The sequence below is a fragment of the Lagopus muta genome, chromosome 6, assembly GCF_023343835.1.
Source record: "Lagopus muta isolate bLagMut1 chromosome 6, bLagMut1 primary, whole genome shotgun sequence".
Classification (NCBI taxonomy): Eukaryota; Metazoa; Chordata; class Aves; order Galliformes; family Phasianidae; genus Lagopus; species Lagopus muta.
Window position 1 is genome coordinate 15,764,711 of NC_064438.1, and position 17,635 is coordinate 15,782,345.

At 52.0% G+C, this 17,635-nt stretch overlaps 3 protein-coding genes and 1 long non-coding RNA gene across 13 annotated transcripts in view; 2 read left to right on the forward strand and 2 right to left on the reverse strand.

Moving 5' to 3' along the window:
- The window catches only part of SLC25A22 (solute carrier family 25 member 22), a 38,516-nt gene extending 36,360 nt beyond the window's left edge, over positions 1-2,156 (forward strand). For all 6 annotated transcript variants that reach the window (XM_048947489.1, XM_048947491.1, XM_048947492.1 and 3 more), the window contains exon 10: positions 101-2,156. In XM_048947489.1, the coding sequence (XP_048803446.1) occupies positions 101-254 (154 nt within the window). In that variant the 3' untranslated portion in view covers positions 255-2,156. The remainder of the gene's footprint in view (positions 1-100) is intronic.
- Positions 2,017-3,648, reverse strand: LOC125694400 (uncharacterized). Its single transcript, XR_007377540.1, has 3 exons — positions 3,543-3,648; positions 2,717-2,858; positions 2,017-2,123 (listed from the first exon to the last, which is right to left on the reverse strand). It is a non-coding gene; the product is annotated as an uncharacterized LOC125694400 (long non-coding RNA).
- A 262-nt stretch (positions 3,649-3,910) lies between these two features.
- Positions 3,911-7,631, forward strand: IRF7 (interferon regulatory factor 7). 4 transcript variants are annotated; one of them, XM_048947487.1, is made up of 10 exons: positions 3,911-4,022; positions 4,091-4,253; positions 5,018-5,180; positions 5,257-5,324; positions 5,448-5,493; positions 5,642-5,764; positions 5,845-6,126; positions 6,219-6,590; positions 6,709-6,827; positions 7,010-7,631. In XM_048947487.1, exons 1-10 carry the CDS (start codon positions 4,000-4,002, stop codon positions 7,154-7,156), a joined length of 1,506 nt encoding a protein of 501 aa, XP_048803444.1. In that variant the 5' UTR covers positions 3,911-3,999; the 3' UTR covers positions 7,157-7,631. The 4 variants fall into 4 exon arrangements, with proteins under 4 accessions (XP_048803444.1, XP_048803442.1, XP_048803445.1 ...); XM_048947485.1 differs by lacking the exon at positions 3,911-4,022 and having other exon boundaries at positions 4,028-4,253; XM_048947488.1 differs by lacking the exon at positions 3,911-4,022 and having other exon boundaries at positions 4,028-4,253; positions 5,887-6,126.
- A 53-nt stretch (positions 7,632-7,684) lies between these two features.
- On the reverse strand, positions 7,685-17,530 carry LOC125694396 (malignant fibrous histiocytoma-amplified sequence 1 homolog). Of its 2 annotated transcripts, XM_048947483.1 has the most exons (11): positions 15,400-17,530; positions 13,584-14,460; positions 12,713-13,004; positions 11,431-11,617; positions 10,507-10,697; positions 9,932-10,419; positions 8,991-9,148; positions 8,605-8,764; positions 8,452-8,522; positions 7,966-8,072; positions 7,685-7,839 (listed from the first exon to the last, which is right to left on the reverse strand). In XM_048947483.1, exons 1-11 carry the CDS (start codon positions 15,416-15,418, stop codon positions 7,822-7,824), a joined length of 2,568 nt encoding a protein of 855 aa, XP_048803440.1. In that variant the 5' UTR covers positions 15,419-17,530; the 3' UTR covers positions 7,685-7,821. The 2 variants fall into 2 exon arrangements, 1 of the variants encoding a protein (XP_048803440.1); XR_007377539.1 differs by lacking the exons at positions 7,685-7,839; positions 7,966-8,072 and having other exon boundaries at positions 8,512-8,522; positions 8,605-8,714.
- Positions 17,531-17,635: the final 105 nt, after the last annotated feature.

The following is a 17,635-nucleotide window of genomic DNA, read 5'->3' on the forward strand; positions in this document are numbered from 1 at the left end:
AGGGGAAGGCAGAAAGCCAGGGCATGGCCAGAGGTTCTCCTGGCACAGTGGAGGGATGGGAAGGGATGCACACTGACCAACCTGCGCCGTCTTTTCCCAGGAAGATCTGGCAGAAGGAAGGACCCATGGCCTTCCTGAAAGGGGCGTACTGCCGAGCCCTGGTCATCGCTCCTCTCTTCGGCATCGCACAAGTCGTCTACTTCATTGGCATTGCCGAGTTCCTCCTGGACATACTCCCCAAGCACCGGGCCTAGCCCTGGCACGCCTGCCTGTGCCCGCCCGTCCTCTGCCACGCCGGATTCATCCCTGTGTTCGTCGTCCATGTCGAGTGGTGTGAGAGCAACAGCACAGAGGGTTCGCTTGGGAACATGGGGGACATGGTCTCCAGATGAGCAAACATAGGGAGGGAGAGTCTCTTTTCTATCTTGATCTGCAGCCTGTTCCCTCCCCCTCCTTCCACGGACAATACCCAATTATGCATATCTCTTTTTTTTTTTTTTTTTTCCCCCTTTTTTTTCTTCTTTTTTAAATCGTAATTCTTAAGGACACTGGTAAGCACAGACTGGGCCTGCACACCCAGAATTCTCTTCCCAGCATTTAGAAGGAAGAGGGAAGGGGAAAAAGATAACCTGAGCCCTCATTCACCTCCGCCCTTCCCAGGGCTCCTGGCTGCCTGCAGAGGGGCTGCAGGGGCAGCTGTGTCCCTCAGCCAACTCTCCGGGTGCTGGGTCCCAGGAGGAGAGCAGATGTCCTGCAAAGGGATGCAAAGGGGACGCTGGGTCTGGCAAGTTCCTTGGCTTGGAAACCTTTGCCTCTTTCCCTTGCTCAAAAATGAGTTGGACTAGGATGAATTTCTTAGAGATCAAATGAAGGGAAAGGGGATCATTACTTTTTTTTTTTTTTTTTTTTTTTTGTAATTTTTGTTTTAAAGCAAAGGGATTTCCCTCTTGGTGAGGTGCAGAGGCAAGGTGGCTGCTCTGTAGGGAACATGTCTGTGGGATCATGTGAATGTCAGAGGTCCTTCCCTGCTTGGCTGCAGGCAGGGGAAGGAGAGAAACTTGGGATCAACTTTATTTTATTTTATTTTTTAATGCAGGGATTGTGGGGAGGGAAAAGAACCAAACAAAAAGAAACCACTTACATTCCTTCAGCCTGCCCGCCCCGAGGTGATGCCTGTAGCAGGTGTACGGTTAGCTGTGTACACAGTTGGTTCTGTGTTTCCTGGCTTGGCCCCAGGACATGAAAGGAGGAGCCTGGTCTGTTTCCATAGGGTCCAAGGTACAGCAGCTGTGCTATGAAGCCTGTGTGTTTGCTCTTACCTCGCAAGGTGAAAGCACAAGGTCTGGTTTTGTGTTGTTGTTTGACTGGGTGTGCCTGCAGCCAGCTGCTGTCAAGGAGGTTCCATGCCCTGAGCAAGGAGCTGTTGTGCAGGTGGGACTGCAGGGCTGCAATCCCAGAAACTCATCATCCCTCTCGCCCTTGGGGAAGTGTTCGTTGTTGGGTGGTGGGGGCATTTCCCTGCTCCACAACCCACTCTGCCAAAGGGATTCTGCCCAACTGCAATCACTTGTCAGAGGGCTTCTCATTAAGTACTCTCTTGGGCTGTGCTGTTAATCCTTGGTAAATTATGTTAAGTACAAGATCAACAACCTCACCGTGATCTTCTCCATTATTTATTCCATGTGGTGCAATCCACCCAACCTCAATGTTTAAATTAAACGAGTCAAATTCACCTTCCATTCCTTCTTTTCGTTTGTTTCTCCAGGCGCTTGCTTGGTGTTTGTGTTTCAGTTGTGTATTTAAGTTAATTTAAAAAAAAAATAATAATCCATGTTTTTAATGTTTGAAAAAAAAACCACCTCTGTTTCAGCATTCTTGGGTTAGGGTATTTCTCAAAACCCAAATGTTGAGTGCTTATTTCCTCGATGCGTCCTTTTTCTCTTAGAAGAAGCCGTTCTGTAGCTGATATGTTCCTTGTCACTTTGCTTATGTGAATCACTTTCCTTTTTTTTAATGATTTTTTCCTTGTATCTGGGAAGGAATCTGTGCAAAGATGGTCTCTGAGTCCGGTAGATGTCTGTGATGTGTGTAGTGCTGTGATGCTGCTCTTGCTCTGGATTTCTCTTGGGTGGATTAAAAGAGAAAGATTTGTGGTTTTTCTAAGGTGCTCCCTCTTCCTCCCGAAACCTTCAGCTGCTCTTGTTCAACAAAACACTCCGAATCTTAATTGCAGGGAGGATTCTAATATGTGTGGTTTTCTAAATGCAGGTGCAAGTTTGTGTGAGTTTGGAGCAGCCTCCCTCCCTGCTTTCCTCATCCCAGCATCTTAGAGAAGGTGGGGTTGGGGGCACCCATGGGGCTGTGGGAGTGGGGGTCGGCTTTGGGGGGCCACTTTTCCTTATCCCCAGGTGCTTCTGGATACTGTGACCTTACTGGGGCTGGGTTTAGCTGCTTAGACCTGAGGTTGGAGGGTGTCAGGAGGTGGCTATGACCTAGCCCTGCAGGCTGGCATCAAAACAAAGACGAATTTCAACTAGGGGGAATTCCAGCAGTGAGCAGAAACCTCCAAGTGTGAATTCCAATATTATGAAGTAGTGGCAAACAGACACACCTCTGCTCACCCTGGCCAGCTGTCTGCTTCCCTGCTGCAGGTCCCATGTGTCCCCAGGATGGGGATGATGACTGGAGCGTGAAGCTGGCACTTGGTGCATCTTACCCCATGACTTGTGCATTAGGTCCTCTGCTGGGCTCTTCTCCCTTATGTCCTGCATGGTGTCACTTTGTCCCTGCCCAGGCCTTGGCTCTGGTGGCTCCAGGTGCTTAGTGCCCCTCCATAACCATGGTTTTCCATCTTTGTCCTTGGAGGAAAAGAGAAAAGCGTACCAGGAAGTGGTAAGGAAGTGTCCTAAAGCATCATGGGGAAATTCCTACAAAGAAAAGTGGAAAAAGCCATGAAAGTGATAGGGAAATCCTGACAAGGTACAGTCAAATGTCCTGGAGGGTGATGGGGAAATTTCCTGTGAGGCAATGTGGGAATTTTCTGGAGAGCAGTAAGGGGAATTCCTCAAAAGTAGAGGAGCAAATATCCTGAAATATCCTGGGAATCTGTGGGGGAACTTTGTGAATAGCAGTGGTTGATGTTCATGGAAAATAATGGAGGATCTAACCATGAAACATCCTTGAAACCAGTGGGGGGATTGCTGGAGTGCAAATTGGAGAGATGCCTGGCAGGCAGAAATCTCCATGAAAGGAACAGTGATGCTTCCTTGGCAGCGGAGGGGAAACTTCCTAGAGCACAACAGGTGGATTTGCAGGCGAGCAATGGAGGAACTTCCTCAAAAGGTGAAGAACTGCTGAACACCACCAAGGAAATGCCCCAGGAAGCAAGGGAGGGATTTCCTACAAAGCAGTGGGGAAATTTCCTGGGAAAGAATGGAAGAGTCCCTGGGTGGTAGCCCGTGGATTTCCTATGATGCAATAGGGGGATTTCTTAGCAAGGAGAGAGTATTTTTGGGGGGGGAGTGAGGGAAGGGGAGGCTCACCCCTAGGGCTGGCAGCAGTCCCCGGGCTTGATTTCTTTTCGTGCATGAAACCCAGGAACAGCGCTGCCCCCTGGGTCTGGTTCTTCGCCCAGCCCTTAGCGTGCGCCCAGGCCCGGAAGAGTTAAAAAGAATTTCAAAGCCCGCTGGACTTTCCAGCCCCAACGCTGCACGATGGGGCCGGGGCCGGAAAGCCCCGCTGGCAGCGTTTCGGGCCGCCCTTCGACCCGCGCTGCGCAGTGCGGATATCCCCATCGCCTCCCAAGGGCCGCGGCGGACCTGGAGGCGCGGCGCTGAAGCGGGATCCCCGCACCACGCAGCTGCGGACCCGCAGCCTCCCTGCCGCTCCCTCTCACCGGCGACGGTTTCAGTTTCGTTTCCCCACGTGATTTCCAGGAAAGCCTCCGTCGCGCTATAAAAGCCCGGTCCCGCGGTGGCCCCGTCCGGACGTCGCGGAGCCATGGCAGCGTTGGACAGCGAGGGGTAAGCGGCGCGGCTATGTGCCCGCCGGCCGGCCGCGCGGCCCCGGAGCTGACCGTGCCGCCCCGCAGGGACGCCCAGAAGCTGCGCTTCGGGCCCTGGCTGCTGAACGCCGTCAGCAGCGGGCTGTACCACGGCCTCTGCTGGATCGACCCGGCCCGCCAAGTCTTCCGCATCCCCTGGAAGCACAACGCCAGGAAGGATGTCACCAGCAGCGACGTGGAGATCTTCAAGGTGGGGGACTGAGCGATGGGCCGACCTCAGGGTGCTTGGGGTATCGCCAGCAGTAACGGGGGGGTGTTGAGTTCGGCACCTCCAGCAGCCCAGCGGTCTGTCTCTGGGGTGACCCAAGGGTGGGTGAGATTAGGGGGGGTCAACGGCAGCAACCCCAGGTCTGCAAGCTGGTTGGTAATGGGATGAGCAACAGCGGTGATTCCGAGGTCTTTGAAGTGGCACAAAGATGGGTGGATGAGGCACTGGCACAGGCTGCCTGGGGTGGTGGTGAGGTCACTGTCCCTGTGACTAAGAGCTGTGTGGATGTGGCAGTGAGGGATGTGGTCAGTGTGCATGGTGAGGATGGGTTGGTGGGCAGGTGTGGTGATCTTAGTGGGCCTTTCTGACCTTAATGGTTCTAATCCTGTGGTCTTCAAGGTGTATGGGAATGAGGTGGTCACCAGTGGTGGTGGCAAGGTCTTTGAAGTAGGATAGGTGTGACTGGAGGACTGTAGTCTTCAAGGCAGGTGAGAATGGCAGTGCCCAATGCTGGATGTTCCTGCTTGTACAAGGGCTGGGCCAGATGGATGCAGAGGGCCCTGTCACCTCGACCATCCTGCCACTCTGCAACTCCATTGGAGGATGACTAGCAGTGACCCCAGGGTCTCCAAGGGGGTGGGACCAGGGATGACCAGCAATGACCTTAAGGCCTTCAGTGTTGATGAAATGGGATAATCAGGGCCCGCATTTCGGGGGTCTTTGTGCTCACCCACCATGCCCACCAGGCCTGGGCAAAGGCCAGTGGAAGGTACGAGGGGAATGCTGAGGATCCAGCCAAATGGAAGACCAACTTCCGCTGCGCCCTGAGGAGCACCCACATGTTCACACTGCTGGAAGACCGCTCCAAGTGCAACAATGACCCGCACAAGGTCTATGCAGTTGCCTCAGGTGAGCCCAGGCTTGGAGGAAGCAACGAAATGGGGGCTGAGCTTGGGGCACCCCGCTCACCCTGCTCTCCTTCCAGCCATCCCCAATGACAGAGGTTCTGGGGGCCCTGTGTCAGATGCTCCTCTGCAGCAGCCCCAGCCGCAGGTAATGGGATGGGCACAGCAGAAGGGGAGGGGGCCTGGTGCTGCTGCTGGAGCATTGCAGCCCTCATCCTTGGCCTGGGCCCACAGCACCAGTGCTTCAGGCCTGTCTTGCTTTCCTCTGCAGCAGTTGCTCAACCACCATGATTTGGCCTCGGAAAACACTCCCACAGGTAGGTCCCAGTCCCCTGTTTGTGTGTGGGGGCACCTCGGGCTCAGCCTGGTGGTGGGATCGTGGTGGATTTGTCCCAGGACCAAGCCACTCAGGGGGTTGGGTTTGGGGTTGCTGATGGCTGCTGACCCCCCTGCTGTGCCCCACAGACAGTGCTGAAGGTGCTGCTGCACCAGCCCTGATGCAGGAGGATTTGGACATGCTGCAGTCCATACTGCAGCACTGCAACATCTCTGCCCTTGGCTCCCAGACAGCCCTCTGGGCAAACGCAGGTGAGACCAGGCCCACTTGTTTTGGGGGGGGGGGGGCGCAGAGTGAGGTAAACCCCCACCCACCTACAATGCCTCTGTAGGGGATGCCTTGCCAGAGGATGCTGTGCTGCTTTCTGGCCCAGGTGGCTGCCTCCCTGTGCCACTGTTCCAAGATTGGAGGCACCTGGAGGAGCAGGGCACCTGCAGCCCCCCAGAGTCCCTGCTGCTGGCGGACCAGCCCCTCCCTGATGGGGGCTGTGGGCAGGATGGGGCCGGGGGCCTCTCTGTGAGTGAGGAATGTGCCATCCCTGCACCATCCGCAGGTGAGCAGCTACTCTTCCAACCTGCCAACCCTGCGCCTCCACCACTGGCAGGTGACACAGGTGAGGGTTCCTCTATGGAGACATAGCTAAGGGTCCGTCTGTGGGGACGAGGGATTTTTGGGGCTGCCACCACTGACAGCTGCTTCGTGCAGGAGAGCTGCCCCCCATCCTGGACATCACTATCTACTACCGAGGAAGGGTGGTCTACCAGGAGCAGGTGGTCGACAGCCGGTGGGTGCTGGCCTACCAGCCCCTGGACCCCGCAGTGGCTGAGCAGCGGCTGGTGCTGTTCCCCAGCCCCAAGAGCCTGGCCGACCCCAGGCAGCGGCACTACACTGAGGACTTGCTGGGGGTGGCGGGGCTGCGGCTGGAGCAGCGTGCCGGCCAGCTCCTGGCCACTCGTCTGAAGAAGTGCAAGGTCTTCTGGGCCTTGTCGCAGCAGCTTGAGGGCGGGGAACCCCCTCTCAACCTGCTCCACCGGGACCAGGAGACGACCATCTTTGATTTCAGTGTGTTTTGCACAGGTAAGTAGGGCCCCTTCCCATCCCGGTTTGGGGTTGAGGTGGTGGGGAGCACCCAACCAGAGTATCCACTGCCTTCGATGGGGCCTGCTCTAAGCCCAAGCCCTGCCTCTCCTTGCAGAGCTCCGGGACTTCCGTGACAGCCGCAGGGAGCGCTCCCCCGACTTCACCATCTTCCTCTGCTTTGGGCAGTGCTTCTCCAGCACGAAGCCCAAGGAATCCAAGCTCATCCTGGTGAAGGTGAGTGGCCCTGAGGTGGCCTCAGAGGCAGAGGGAGATGGGTACTGTGGACTGGGACTCTCAGGACCGGGGCAGATGGATTGTCCTGTGCACCCCCTTCTTTTTCTCATGGAGGGATGGGGCTGCATGGAGAAGCAACAGCCCCGAGCCCCATCCACAGCTGTGCCCATCTGTTGTTGCAGCTGGTGCCCAAGTTCTGCGAGTACTGGTATGAGCAGGTGCAGCGGGAAGGAGCCTCCTCCCTCAACAGTGGCAATGTCAGCCTGCAGCTCTCTGACTCCTTCAACCTCTTCGAGCTTATCGAGCAATACCACATGCAGACAGATTGACGCTCCCTTCGTGTGTTCCTCCCCCAGCCTCTGCTGTCTTGCAAAGGTCAGCATTGGGCTGGTTTCACCGTTACAGAGGAGAAAAGAGCAGCATTTGCATCCACTCCCGGGCACATCTTGCTACCCTGCTCTGGCTATGAGTGCTGACTGAGGGTCAACACACTACGGGAGCAGCCCGCAGTAGAGCCAGCCCAGCACCTCTCCACTCCTCCAAAAGCTCTGCAAAAAGCTTGGTGGTTGGGAAAGCCTTTTCTCTGACTGCACAGCACTTCAACCCCCTGGCACCAGCATGGTGTACAGTGGGGGTCCTTCCTTCCTCCTTTGCCCCCAGGACAGTTCCTGTGGACCTTGAGCTGGCATGTGGCTTTTTCCAGCAACTATCTGGAGTTTTTGGGGATTGTGGTTCTTTACAGATTTACTTTTCTGAAGTTTTGTAAGTTTAAATGTATGTCTATATAAAGGTGCTTCCCACTCACTGGTGTTGCATAGCATCTTAAATGTATCCTTTATGCATCGCAAGTCAGCACATTCATTTATGCATTTATTGCCCTGCAGTAAGGATGTAAGTAGCACTTGTAAGCTCAGTGTGCTGAGGAGAGCTTGACTTCAGCTTAAAAACAGTTCTTTTGTCTTCCATTCGAGCTTTCCTCCCCCCTGGCCTGCAGTCACTCACTGGTGATGTTCTGAAAGAGACAAAGTGCTTGTACGACAGAGGCCATCCAGGTGATGATCTACAGTGTGGGGCTGCCTGAGGAGGATGGCATAAGAGTGTGGCAGAAGGGCAGAAGCAAGGGCAGGGGACAGCCTACCTGCCGGGTGACGTGGATGCTGCTGGGCCCAAAGGTAGTGGTGCCGTAGCTGGTCACATAGTAGTGGACAGGGGGCTGTGCTGGGGGTGCTTCTGGCTGCCCAGGCACTGTGTGGACAAAGAAAGGGACCGTCAGCTTTTAAGCAACTCAGCTCCAGTATACCCAGCAGTTGAGCTGTTATTCCCCTAAGAATAAGCAGGAAGCCCTGCTGCTGCCAGGACAGCCAATGTTAACCATATTGGCCCATGGAGAGGAACTGCTTGCCATACCTGTTTCCAGAAGGGGAGCCAGCATTTTCCACTGGACACAAACTCCTCACCACTTAGAGACACTAGATATGCCCTTTCATCTCTGTGCAGCCCATTTAATTCCCCACTAGTGGTCAGATTGCTCTGGGGCTCTGCCTTCCCATGTAGCCCAAGACAGGACACCACCATCACCCAACTCCTTCCAGCTAGAGCTCTGCTCCACCACCACCAGCCTCACCTTTGGGTAAGAGCAGCTCTACACCAAACCGATGCCCACATGTTCCACAGGTTTTAACATCTTCCTTTGTCCTGTGAAGGAAAAAGCCCCAGTTGACATTGCAACAGCACCCATCAGGTTCCAGCCCTCTGTGCTGAGCAAGCACATACATACACGGGGGTTTTGCCATCCATATCTGGCCAGATAAGCTCTGCGGGACAGCCGGCCGTGCGACAAGGGGTCTTCACACATACGTGCAGCCCTGGCCACTCTTCAGAGAGCTTCTGGATGATAAACACACCCGCCATGAGGAAGTCCCAAGCAAGCTGGAATGCTTCCAGTCAAAAGGAGAGAGGCATGGTTACCCACAGCAGCAATACTGGGGCCTGGGAGCCACACAACTTGCTTCCAGCCTTATTGTGGCCAACCACCAGATCAGGTGTACCACCACAGTTTGTCATCTTAACCAAACCATGGCAGCCTTCAAGGTCAACTTAAAGAGGCATCAAGAAAATTACTTCCCTCAGACGGCCTTTTGCCTATTCCTTGGTGCTCCCCACCTGTTGCTCCTGCTGGCTTCCTGCATCTCAGCTCCAGGTAGCTGTATGCCCGCTGGTTGTTCTGTTTAATCAGCAGAGGTTTGCCATTGCATATGAGCAGGCAGGTTGCCTTGGCCACCCAATGTGTGGAGTAGAAGGAGCAAGCTTTCACAAGGAACCTGCAAAGAGATTGCCTGTGGCTTTAACCACCCTCCTCCCCATTTATATCCCACAGTGGGAGAAAATGTGGCAATGGGATGACCTGAAAAATATGAAACCAGTTTCAGTCAAAATAGAGCTAGAAGCTGAATGAGGACCATGGCTCAAGCAGCAGGAGCAGCCTGTTAAGGCAAGAGCTGCTTCCAGGTTTGGTTGTTTGAAAAAGCCCCAAATACAAGTCAAGAACCCTACAATGACAGGAGGTCTTCCAGAAACTGGAAGAGTCCCAGCGGTAAGTGGCCCAGCCCGAGAGGAAAGCAGGCCTTTCTCCACACTCTGTTCTAGTGGGACTGTGAGACCTGGAGGCATTCAAGGCCAGATTGGATGGCACCCTGGGCAACCTGATCTAGTGGGTGGCAATACTGCCCATGATAAGAAGTTGGAACTGGGTGGGCTTTAAGGTCTCCTCCTATCCAATCCATTCCGTGATTCTATAATGCTTGGATTGGCACAGACTAGCTCTACGGCCTGCAAAAACCCACCCCGGATGGCAGGTGAAACAGAAGGATCATTATCCTTGCTTGCATCTGGATAAGGGACATCACAGTGATTCATGCAGGGCTCCACAAGTCCAGGACAGGGCTAAGACTGTACCCTGATCTCCTGAGTCCTAGCTTCACATTGTGGCTGTTACGTTCTCAACAGCTGAGGGCTTGCTGATGATCATACCTGCTCTGCACCCAACCAACCCCAGTAAGTGGCCTGCCAACGGCTTCATGAGGGGGCTGGACAACACTGCGCACCTGTGGAAGAAGCCCTCAGGTATCTCAGGTGAGAAGTAGGTACGGATGTGGAGGTCCTCATGGTGATCTCCTCCCCACACCTCAGCAACCTCTTCAGTCTGGTTTAGGTAGGTTGGGAACAAGTACCAGGACTCACTTTGGTCCCGTGTTGTCTCCCATGTCTTCCCGGGCACAAACTCACTGGCCTGAGGATTGAGTGCTTTGGCTTGTCTCACCTCCAGGCAGAGCTCGAAGTGCTCCAGGAGGCTGAAGAGCTTCCCTTTCCCCCTGCGGGTCCTGTCCCCCATGATCTCCTCAAAGATGTCCTGCATCCCTTCCGAAAAGAGCTGGTACTTCACCAAAGCACGCACTGCCTGGTGGCACAGCATTGCCTTTGACTTGAAGGCCCACACCCAGTTGGACCTGTCCCTGATGGTGGCATGTTCCGCAATCAGCGCCTCCACAGAGATGCTCTCCAGCTGCTGGACCAGGCAGTCCCTCACAAGGAGCTGGGCAGGAAGAGAGAGAAATGAGAGGCGTGATGAGAGGAGCATGGCAAAGCTTGGGCCTTGCAGGGTCTTGTTCTCCATGCTCACCTTGAACGTAGTTATTAGGAAGGTGGGCTGCAGAAAGACAGTGCTTTCCAGGTGCTTGATTTCTTCGTACCACACGAGAAGGCCAATGCGGTGGAGGTAGCGCAGGATATCCTGAAGGAGCTCTCTGTCCAGGTTGGCCAGGTGCTCTCGCTGGGAGAGTTCGCTGAGCAGGTACTGGAGGTCCATCATGCCTAGAAGGAGATGTAGGTGCTCAGCATGCCCATCGTGGAGTGCAGCAGCCAAGCCAGCAGTCAAAGGCTGCTGTACAGGGCCAACAAGCATCAGCAGGGCCCAATGTCACACTGTCCCTAGGTAGCAGTTGAGATCAGAGATATGCATTAAATAGAATTTGCAAGACATAGGTTTGGAAGCCAAATAGAAACATTAAAGCTGTCCGTCTCCTTCCTGCAAGATACCATGAATTTAAAGTGTTTATACAGGGCAAAGGGGAGAAAGAACAACATTACAGACTATACTGCCAGCTGAAAGCTCCTCCATCCACAGGTTGACAGATGCTGGCAGAGCCTTTGTGTGAAGAAGAACTTGCCCTTTTTCCTTGCTTTTCCCTAGGCCTTGGAGTCAGATGCTTGCAATACATTAGATAATAGGAATTCCTTCCTTGTTTGAGGATTCAGGGCACTGGAACAGGCTAACCATAGAAGCTGCAGATGTCCCATCCCTTGGAAGTGTTCACAGCCAGGTTGATCGGGCCTGTTGAAAGTGTCTTTGTCTATCGTAGGGGGTTGGAACTATGTGCTCTTTGAGGTCCCTTCCAACCCAAACCTGCATCAGACAAAGCCAGGCAATGACAATGATTGCTTCTGCAAGATCTCCAGCAGCAATGCCACCATTGCACACAGAAGGACTTCAGAGGGCCTGTCCCTGTCAGAAAAGCAGCAAGGTGAGGGATGAGGAAGCACTCACCATGGTCTGCCATCTCCTCATTCTGGGTGATGTCCACAATGGCAGCTTCTACCTCCCGGTAGACGGGCGGCAGCACACGAACAACCTCAGGGAATAGCTCCTCATTCTTCACATGAGCCAGAATTGTGGCTTCAAGCTTTTTGATGTCATGGTGATCTGTGCAGTTGACGGCAACCAGATCTAAGATCTGAAAGAGAGAAAGCACGTCTGCCAAAAGCAAAGCCAGCAGCTACCACTGTGGTAGTAGCTAGTGAGGTGACAGGCGGATTTCATGCTTCAGAGGCCACCAAGGAGGTGGAGCAAGGTGCTTGCCAGTAGGCATTCAGCAAAATGCTGGATACCCAGCTGAGGAAAGCCAAGCAGTTATCTGTTTGCCCAGTGAGGCTGGGTATCTTTGGACAGTTGCCACAGTATATAGACAGCATGCTGAGCAATCACCTGGCTTAGCTTCAGTAAGAGTAGGCTTCAGACACATCCCGATTCCCTTCCAACCTAGCCTCCCTTGTCAGTCTACAAGGACAGGACAGTCTGTATAGCCAGGCACAGCATCCCTTCCATGTAAAGGGCACCTCCATCACCTTTACCATGAGGGCAGTGAGGCCACGGCGCAGGCTGCCCAGAGCAGCTGTGGATGCCCCATCCCTGGAGCTGCTCAAGGCCAGGATGGATGGGGCCATGGGCAGCCTGAGCTGGTGAGTGGCAGCCCAGCCCATGGGAGGGGGTTGGACCTGAATGGACTTTTAAGGTCTTCTACTACCCAGTCCATTCTGTAATCCTATGATTATAGCTCTGTCTCTGTATTGCAGTGGTCCCAGAAAACCATCCACCCGCACCACGGTGTTTGAAAAGTAAATTTCTTTCTCCTGTTTCTCCCCTACTGAAGGAGTAATGAAGTAGGCTGATAAAAATCAGGTGGATATGTCTTCATGCAACATGTAGTTGCCTCACTTCTCCCCAGGCCCTTCCTACAAGCCATGAGCAGAGATATCCATCAGAGAGCAGCGGAAAGGAACCAGCAGGTCACAACCAGCAGTTACAGCAGTATGCAGTGTTGCCACCTCCATCCCAACCCCATGGAGCTGCTGCAGTAACTAGGTGCCTGATTTGTCAGCAAAGGGTAACCATCCCCACTAGTACACTGTGTGAGCTAAAGGCAGACCATGAAGTGCCACCTCTTCATCAATTACCCTGCTAAACCTGCTCATGTGAGCAAGCCCAAATCCTGCAAGCTTGCCTAGTTCCCCTTTCAGCTGCAGTAAATCCACAATAATCTCAACCCTACAGTTAACGTGCAACTCTCCATCTCCTTCAGCCTCTCCCACTGGTCCACATAAACCTCAGGTTCCTCACTGTCCTCCAGATTGTTGATGAAGTGAGTGAGGTTGCTCTTCCTCTCCGCCAGCATGGCCGCAATCTTGGCCATGATGTTGGACTTCTTCTCCTCCACCTCTTGCTTCTGACAGCAGTCCACATGGGTTCCCACAGGAAGCACCACAGAGTTTGGGACTCGCATGAACAGGTTGTTGATCCAGAAGCCAACAAGGTCCTTGAAAGCATCATCATTAGTCTGGTACCTGGAGAGGAAGAGAAAGAAAATTCCAGGTTCACATCTAATGCTTTTCCTGAAATGTAGGCTTAACCCATGCACCCTGTGCTGTCCCAGAGACTAGCTGAAAAAGCACTCACATATCCTAAGTTGTCATGGACCATACCCAAGGCCATCCTTAAGTTGCCCATCCTTAGTCTAAGCCACTTAAACTGGGGGCTGTAGCAGATTCCTCCCATGTTGTGCATGGGAGCAGGATTTCTCCGTACCAAAAAGCCCAATTCTGATCCTCTTTCCATTTTCAGGGAGCAGCAGAAGCCATGTAGAGGCATTGAGAATGTAGAAAGCAAAGATGACAACCGCATAAATTAACTTGTTGCAAATTAAGATACATCTAGTGACTCAAAAGGGAGGAATTTTGTAAGGTGGCTTAATAAAATGTGTGGTCTACCAAAAGAAGGAGACAGAGAGCTAGTTAAAGCTTTTGAGAGAAGAGCACTTATCTAGGTGCAATGGATATGGCATCAGCAGTGGAAAATGAAGGGGAAAGGTTACCCAATTCAGATACATTTTCCTTCTCCCATTCTCCCCTGAATTCAGGTCTTACATGTGGAGGTTGACAACAAGGATGACGAGTGCCTGTGGTGTGATGAACACGTGGTGCGTCATGTAATACTCCAGCTGGCCAGCAAAGTCCCAGAAGAGAAAGGTGAAGTCTTCAATCCGGAACTCACTGATTTCTATGCCAACTGTTCGCTCTTCCTTGGGCACCAGTTTGGCTTGCCTCTGCTTCAGGCTTCTGCAGATGGTAGATTTCCCAGCCAGCGAGGCACCCAGGAACATGGTCTTGATCCTCTTGTCCTCCTGCCCTGAACCGTGTTGAAGCTGGCTGAAATAATTCAGGATCTGCTGGATGCCACCAGCACAGACCTCACTGGGGGGCTCCCTGAGCGGGTTCCCGTTGGCCTTGAACATTTTCAGGGATTGTCCCTGGAAGAGCTCCCTGGGGAGCTGGCGAAGGGCATTGTTCTGCACATGGAGCTCCTGTAGGTTCGCCAGCTGCAGGACAGGCTGGGGGAAGGTTCGGAACAGGTTGTTGGAGATGTTGAGGTACTGGAGGCTGTTTCGACAAGCTGCCAGGTCCCTGGGAAGAGCACCAAGGCGGTTGTTGTTGAGCCGCAAGTGTTTAAGCCTGGGGAGATGGCAGAAGATGCCCTCTGGGATGACTCGGATCTGGTTCTGATTCAGTTCAAGCTTCTCTAAATAGATCAGGCTCTGGATTTCATTGGGAAAGTCCACAATCTCGTTCTTGGATACGATGAGCTTCTTCAGGTTGCCAAGTTTGGAAATGCCGGTGATGCTCCTGAGTTTGTTCCTGTCGAGGTCAAGGCTTTCCAGAGCAGGGTTACTGAGGACTGCTGGAGGCAGCACCCGCAGCCTTTGGGTAGAGAGCGTCACCTCCCGCAAACAGTCCTGCTCCTGAACTGGCATGTGGGACAGAAAGGGTAGGTAAGGACCGGTTGGAAGAGAGACTTTCACTCCTATGGCTGCAGGTCATCCGGTCCCTTGAGACCTTGAGCTTGGCAAAACTTTGAGACAGAAAAGCAGAAGTAAAACACAAGAGCCATCTGCACAGCATGACCGCAGCAGGAGGATGTTGTCTGGGCCTGAAAGCACACACAGTGGTAGAAGAAATGGTGCCCACCAGACTTTGACCAGAAACCCAAGAGCCACAGTAACAGTTTTGCTCTCACTACGAGAACATCAGCAGCGTTCATCTGTCCTAATCTCAGCTGTGGGCCAGCAGGATGGAGCTGCTTTCCAAATAACTCACCCTCTCACTGCCACTCAGCCCCAGATCCAGCCTGCAGCTGGGTGATGTGCTGAGGCCAGGGATAGTGAACACACTTCCTCTCTCACATCCTTACCCTCCAGATGGGTGCTGCAATTCCTCTCATTGCTGCTGCTGCCCAGCCTGACGCTGGGGAATAATGCAGGGACGGTGAGGGTTTTCCAGAGAACAGGCGAAGGGAGCTGCACATGGGCTACAGGCAGCCCCAGAAGGGGATAATCAGAGTAAAAGATGTTGCACGTGGGAAGAGAGTTAGGGCTAGGGGATGAGGATGTCAAAACACCAGAACAAAACACAATTGAACTCGCTCTCCTCTCCCTTGTTTCACTTCCTTGCTAGACAATGCTGACACAGAACTCCCTTGTGCAAGATGCCCTGCACAGGAGTGACTCGCCAGCTTTCATCACTACCAGCTAAACCTAGAGTGAACACCCAGCCCAACTGGAAAGCAAGCTCTGACCCTCTTCCAAGTACCTCTCCTCCATTTCCTCTAGAAAGATAAGCCCTAGAATCCCCACCACCACCTGACGCAGGCCCTGTGGGCAGCACAAAGCTCTGGGCAGCTACTCACAGGCTCTGGGCTGGGCCATGGCTCTGTAGCGAGGCACCCGCTGGATCCTCCCTTTGCTCAGGCTGGATCCTCCCTTTGCTCAGCCTTTCCCTTTCGTTTCCTCCTCTTGCCTGGCTCCCCTCCTCCCTGTGCTCTGCCTGGCAACACAACCTCTCTTTCTCCATCCATCCCCAGGGCAGCTCCTAATAATGCAAGCACCTCTGGGCAGAAACCAAGCCCTCATTCACCATGCTCAAGTAGCAAGAGGAAGGGATCCCAGTCTCCTATTTCTAAGTGCCTGGAATTTCGAGGACTTGGGAGCCGATCCCTTCTCAGGCCCTCCACTATTTGCATTCTCTTTTCAGACAGAAAAAACAGCAAAACTGCACAGCAACTTAATTGTTTCAATAGTACTGCACAAAAACTCAGAGAGCTTATTCTTACAAAGATCTCCTCTCCCAAAGTCACTCTAGAAGTCATCTACGTGATGAAGATCACGTGGGAGCAGGTCTCAAGTCAACCTCCATTGGTGGTGTTGACAAGCAGGGGAAGGACAGCAACAGGTTACATTACTACCCAACTGTGGCATGCATTCAATAGACAGAACTTCTTCCACTAAGTAGGTGGAAGCACCCAATCCAAGGAAGGCAGAAAACAAAAAGAATGCCAACAGAATACGAGAAAAATAATTGGTGTAACGTGTTGGAAAAGGCATTTTTAGGTGTGTTTCTCAGCATAAGCCAGCCCCTGAGTGGGGCAATTTCATGAGTTTATTTTCAACAGTAGATAGAATGAAAGACTCAGTATTCTTCCTCACATAACTTAAGGGTAAGCACTTGCAGTATGGGTTTTTCAGTGCTCTCCTAGGCAATGGAGGTGCAGATGTCATTAAAACATAACATCGCTAACAATATATACACTGCTGATACATCTTTGTGCCAGGGTGCAATCTTAACTGCTAATTCAAGGCTACGACCCACCAAACATTTAATGCAGAAAATCAGACTGAGGAGAAACCAGAGTGTTTGTTATGGTCTCTCTCACCAAGAGCATAGTTGCTTCCAGTATTTAATTAAACCTTATTTTTCACACTAGCTGCCCTTCTCTGTGTATGTGGGTTACTCCAGAGTCATTCCTACGACAACCCAAAAGCATTTCATTTTCAATTTAGGTATATTCACAATGTAGATCACGCTCTCCTCTTGTATCAACAATGCCACAAAGGTTTCTGAACTTTATTTTGTCAAGAATTCTATAAGCAGCATTTCTATTTACAATCCCATACCTACCCATTAGATATAGATTGGAGAAAAAGTTTAGCTTTAAAACTAAGACTTCTCTACCAGATAAATTCTCTTGAGGTACTAAGGAGAATAGTATGCCAAAAAACAGGATTCATTCCAAAATTTTCAAAGGAACCCAGAACTTACTAATTCTTTGTTCATATTCCATTTATACTTTCATCCGAAGAACAGAGCAGGAAAAACTACCCCAAAATGCTCTGGGCTTGTCAACAGCACATCTTAGGATGCTGAAATGTGGCAGTGAGGCGTTTTGCTAGGCCAGATTGGGGATAAAAACAAAAAGGCCAAACCCCAGCACAGTCAAAATTATACTATGCAGATAGAAACCTCTCAGAAACCTCACAATAGAGGTCAGAAGATCAGAGCTCACTGAAAAGTCAGGCATGTCAGCAACAGATGAGGGGCCTTGCTATTTTTTTGTGAGTTAATCCCATGCTCATCAGGAGAAATACAGGTTGAAAAAGTGCTTGATAAAACAATCATCCCAGAGAGCCTGTTTTCTCTGTAAGATGAGCAGCAGGACCAAAGAAGGTAGTTTCCATGTGCACTCAGAACTGCTGCTAAGTGTTCCAACAGACCAGCTATATTCATATGTAGTTCCCTTGGAAAGAAACAGGCAATTCTTCTCTTCAGCTTCCTTGTTTAATGCTTTCCCTCTTCCTAACACAGGCAAAAGCAGAAAGGTGTTGAATGTATTTCTAAGTATTTCAAAGGATCACTTAAACACTGGTTGCTCTGCAGTACACGTGAACAAGGGGTGCTTTTAAAGAAAGCCAGATGAAGTTATTACACATGCAAGATCTCCTGCTTCTTGGGAAGAAAAGCAGTCCTCCTCCTCCTTCCTAGGAGGAACAACCACTTATCCAACTCCAATCCTCAAGAAACAGAGTACTCCTAATGTGTGCATGTTTATACAGAATGGCCAGAGAAAGAGGCAAACAAATGACACCTGC

What these genes read in the sequence shown, in the direction of transcription:
- IRF7 (XM_048947485.1), top strand. Translation starts at nt 4,038, where the DNA reads ATGTGCCCGCCGGCCGGCCGCGCGGCCCCGGAGCTGACCGTGCCGCCC. An exon ending in GCGACGTGGAGATCTTCAAG is followed by an intron (nt 4,254 to 5,017) that starts GTGGGGGACTGA and finishes CATGCCCACCAG; the next exon opens with GCCTGGGCAAAGGCCAGTGG. An exon ending in TTTCAGTGTGTTTTGCACAG is followed by an intron (nt 6,591 to 6,708) that starts GTAAGTAGGGCC and finishes CTCTCCTTGCAG; the next exon opens with AGCTCCGGGACTTCCGTGAC.
- LOC125694396 (XM_048947483.1), bottom strand. An exon ending in TCCTAATAACTACGTTCAAG is followed by an intron (nt 10,420 to 10,506) that starts GTGAGCATGGAG and finishes CTTCCTGCCCAG; the next exon opens with CTCCTTGTGAGGGACTGCCT. An exon ending in AGAGCTGCTCTTACCCAAAG is followed by an intron (nt 8,073 to 8,451) that starts GTGAGGCTGGTG and finishes TTGTCCACACAG; the next exon opens with TGCCTGGGCAGCCAGAAGCA.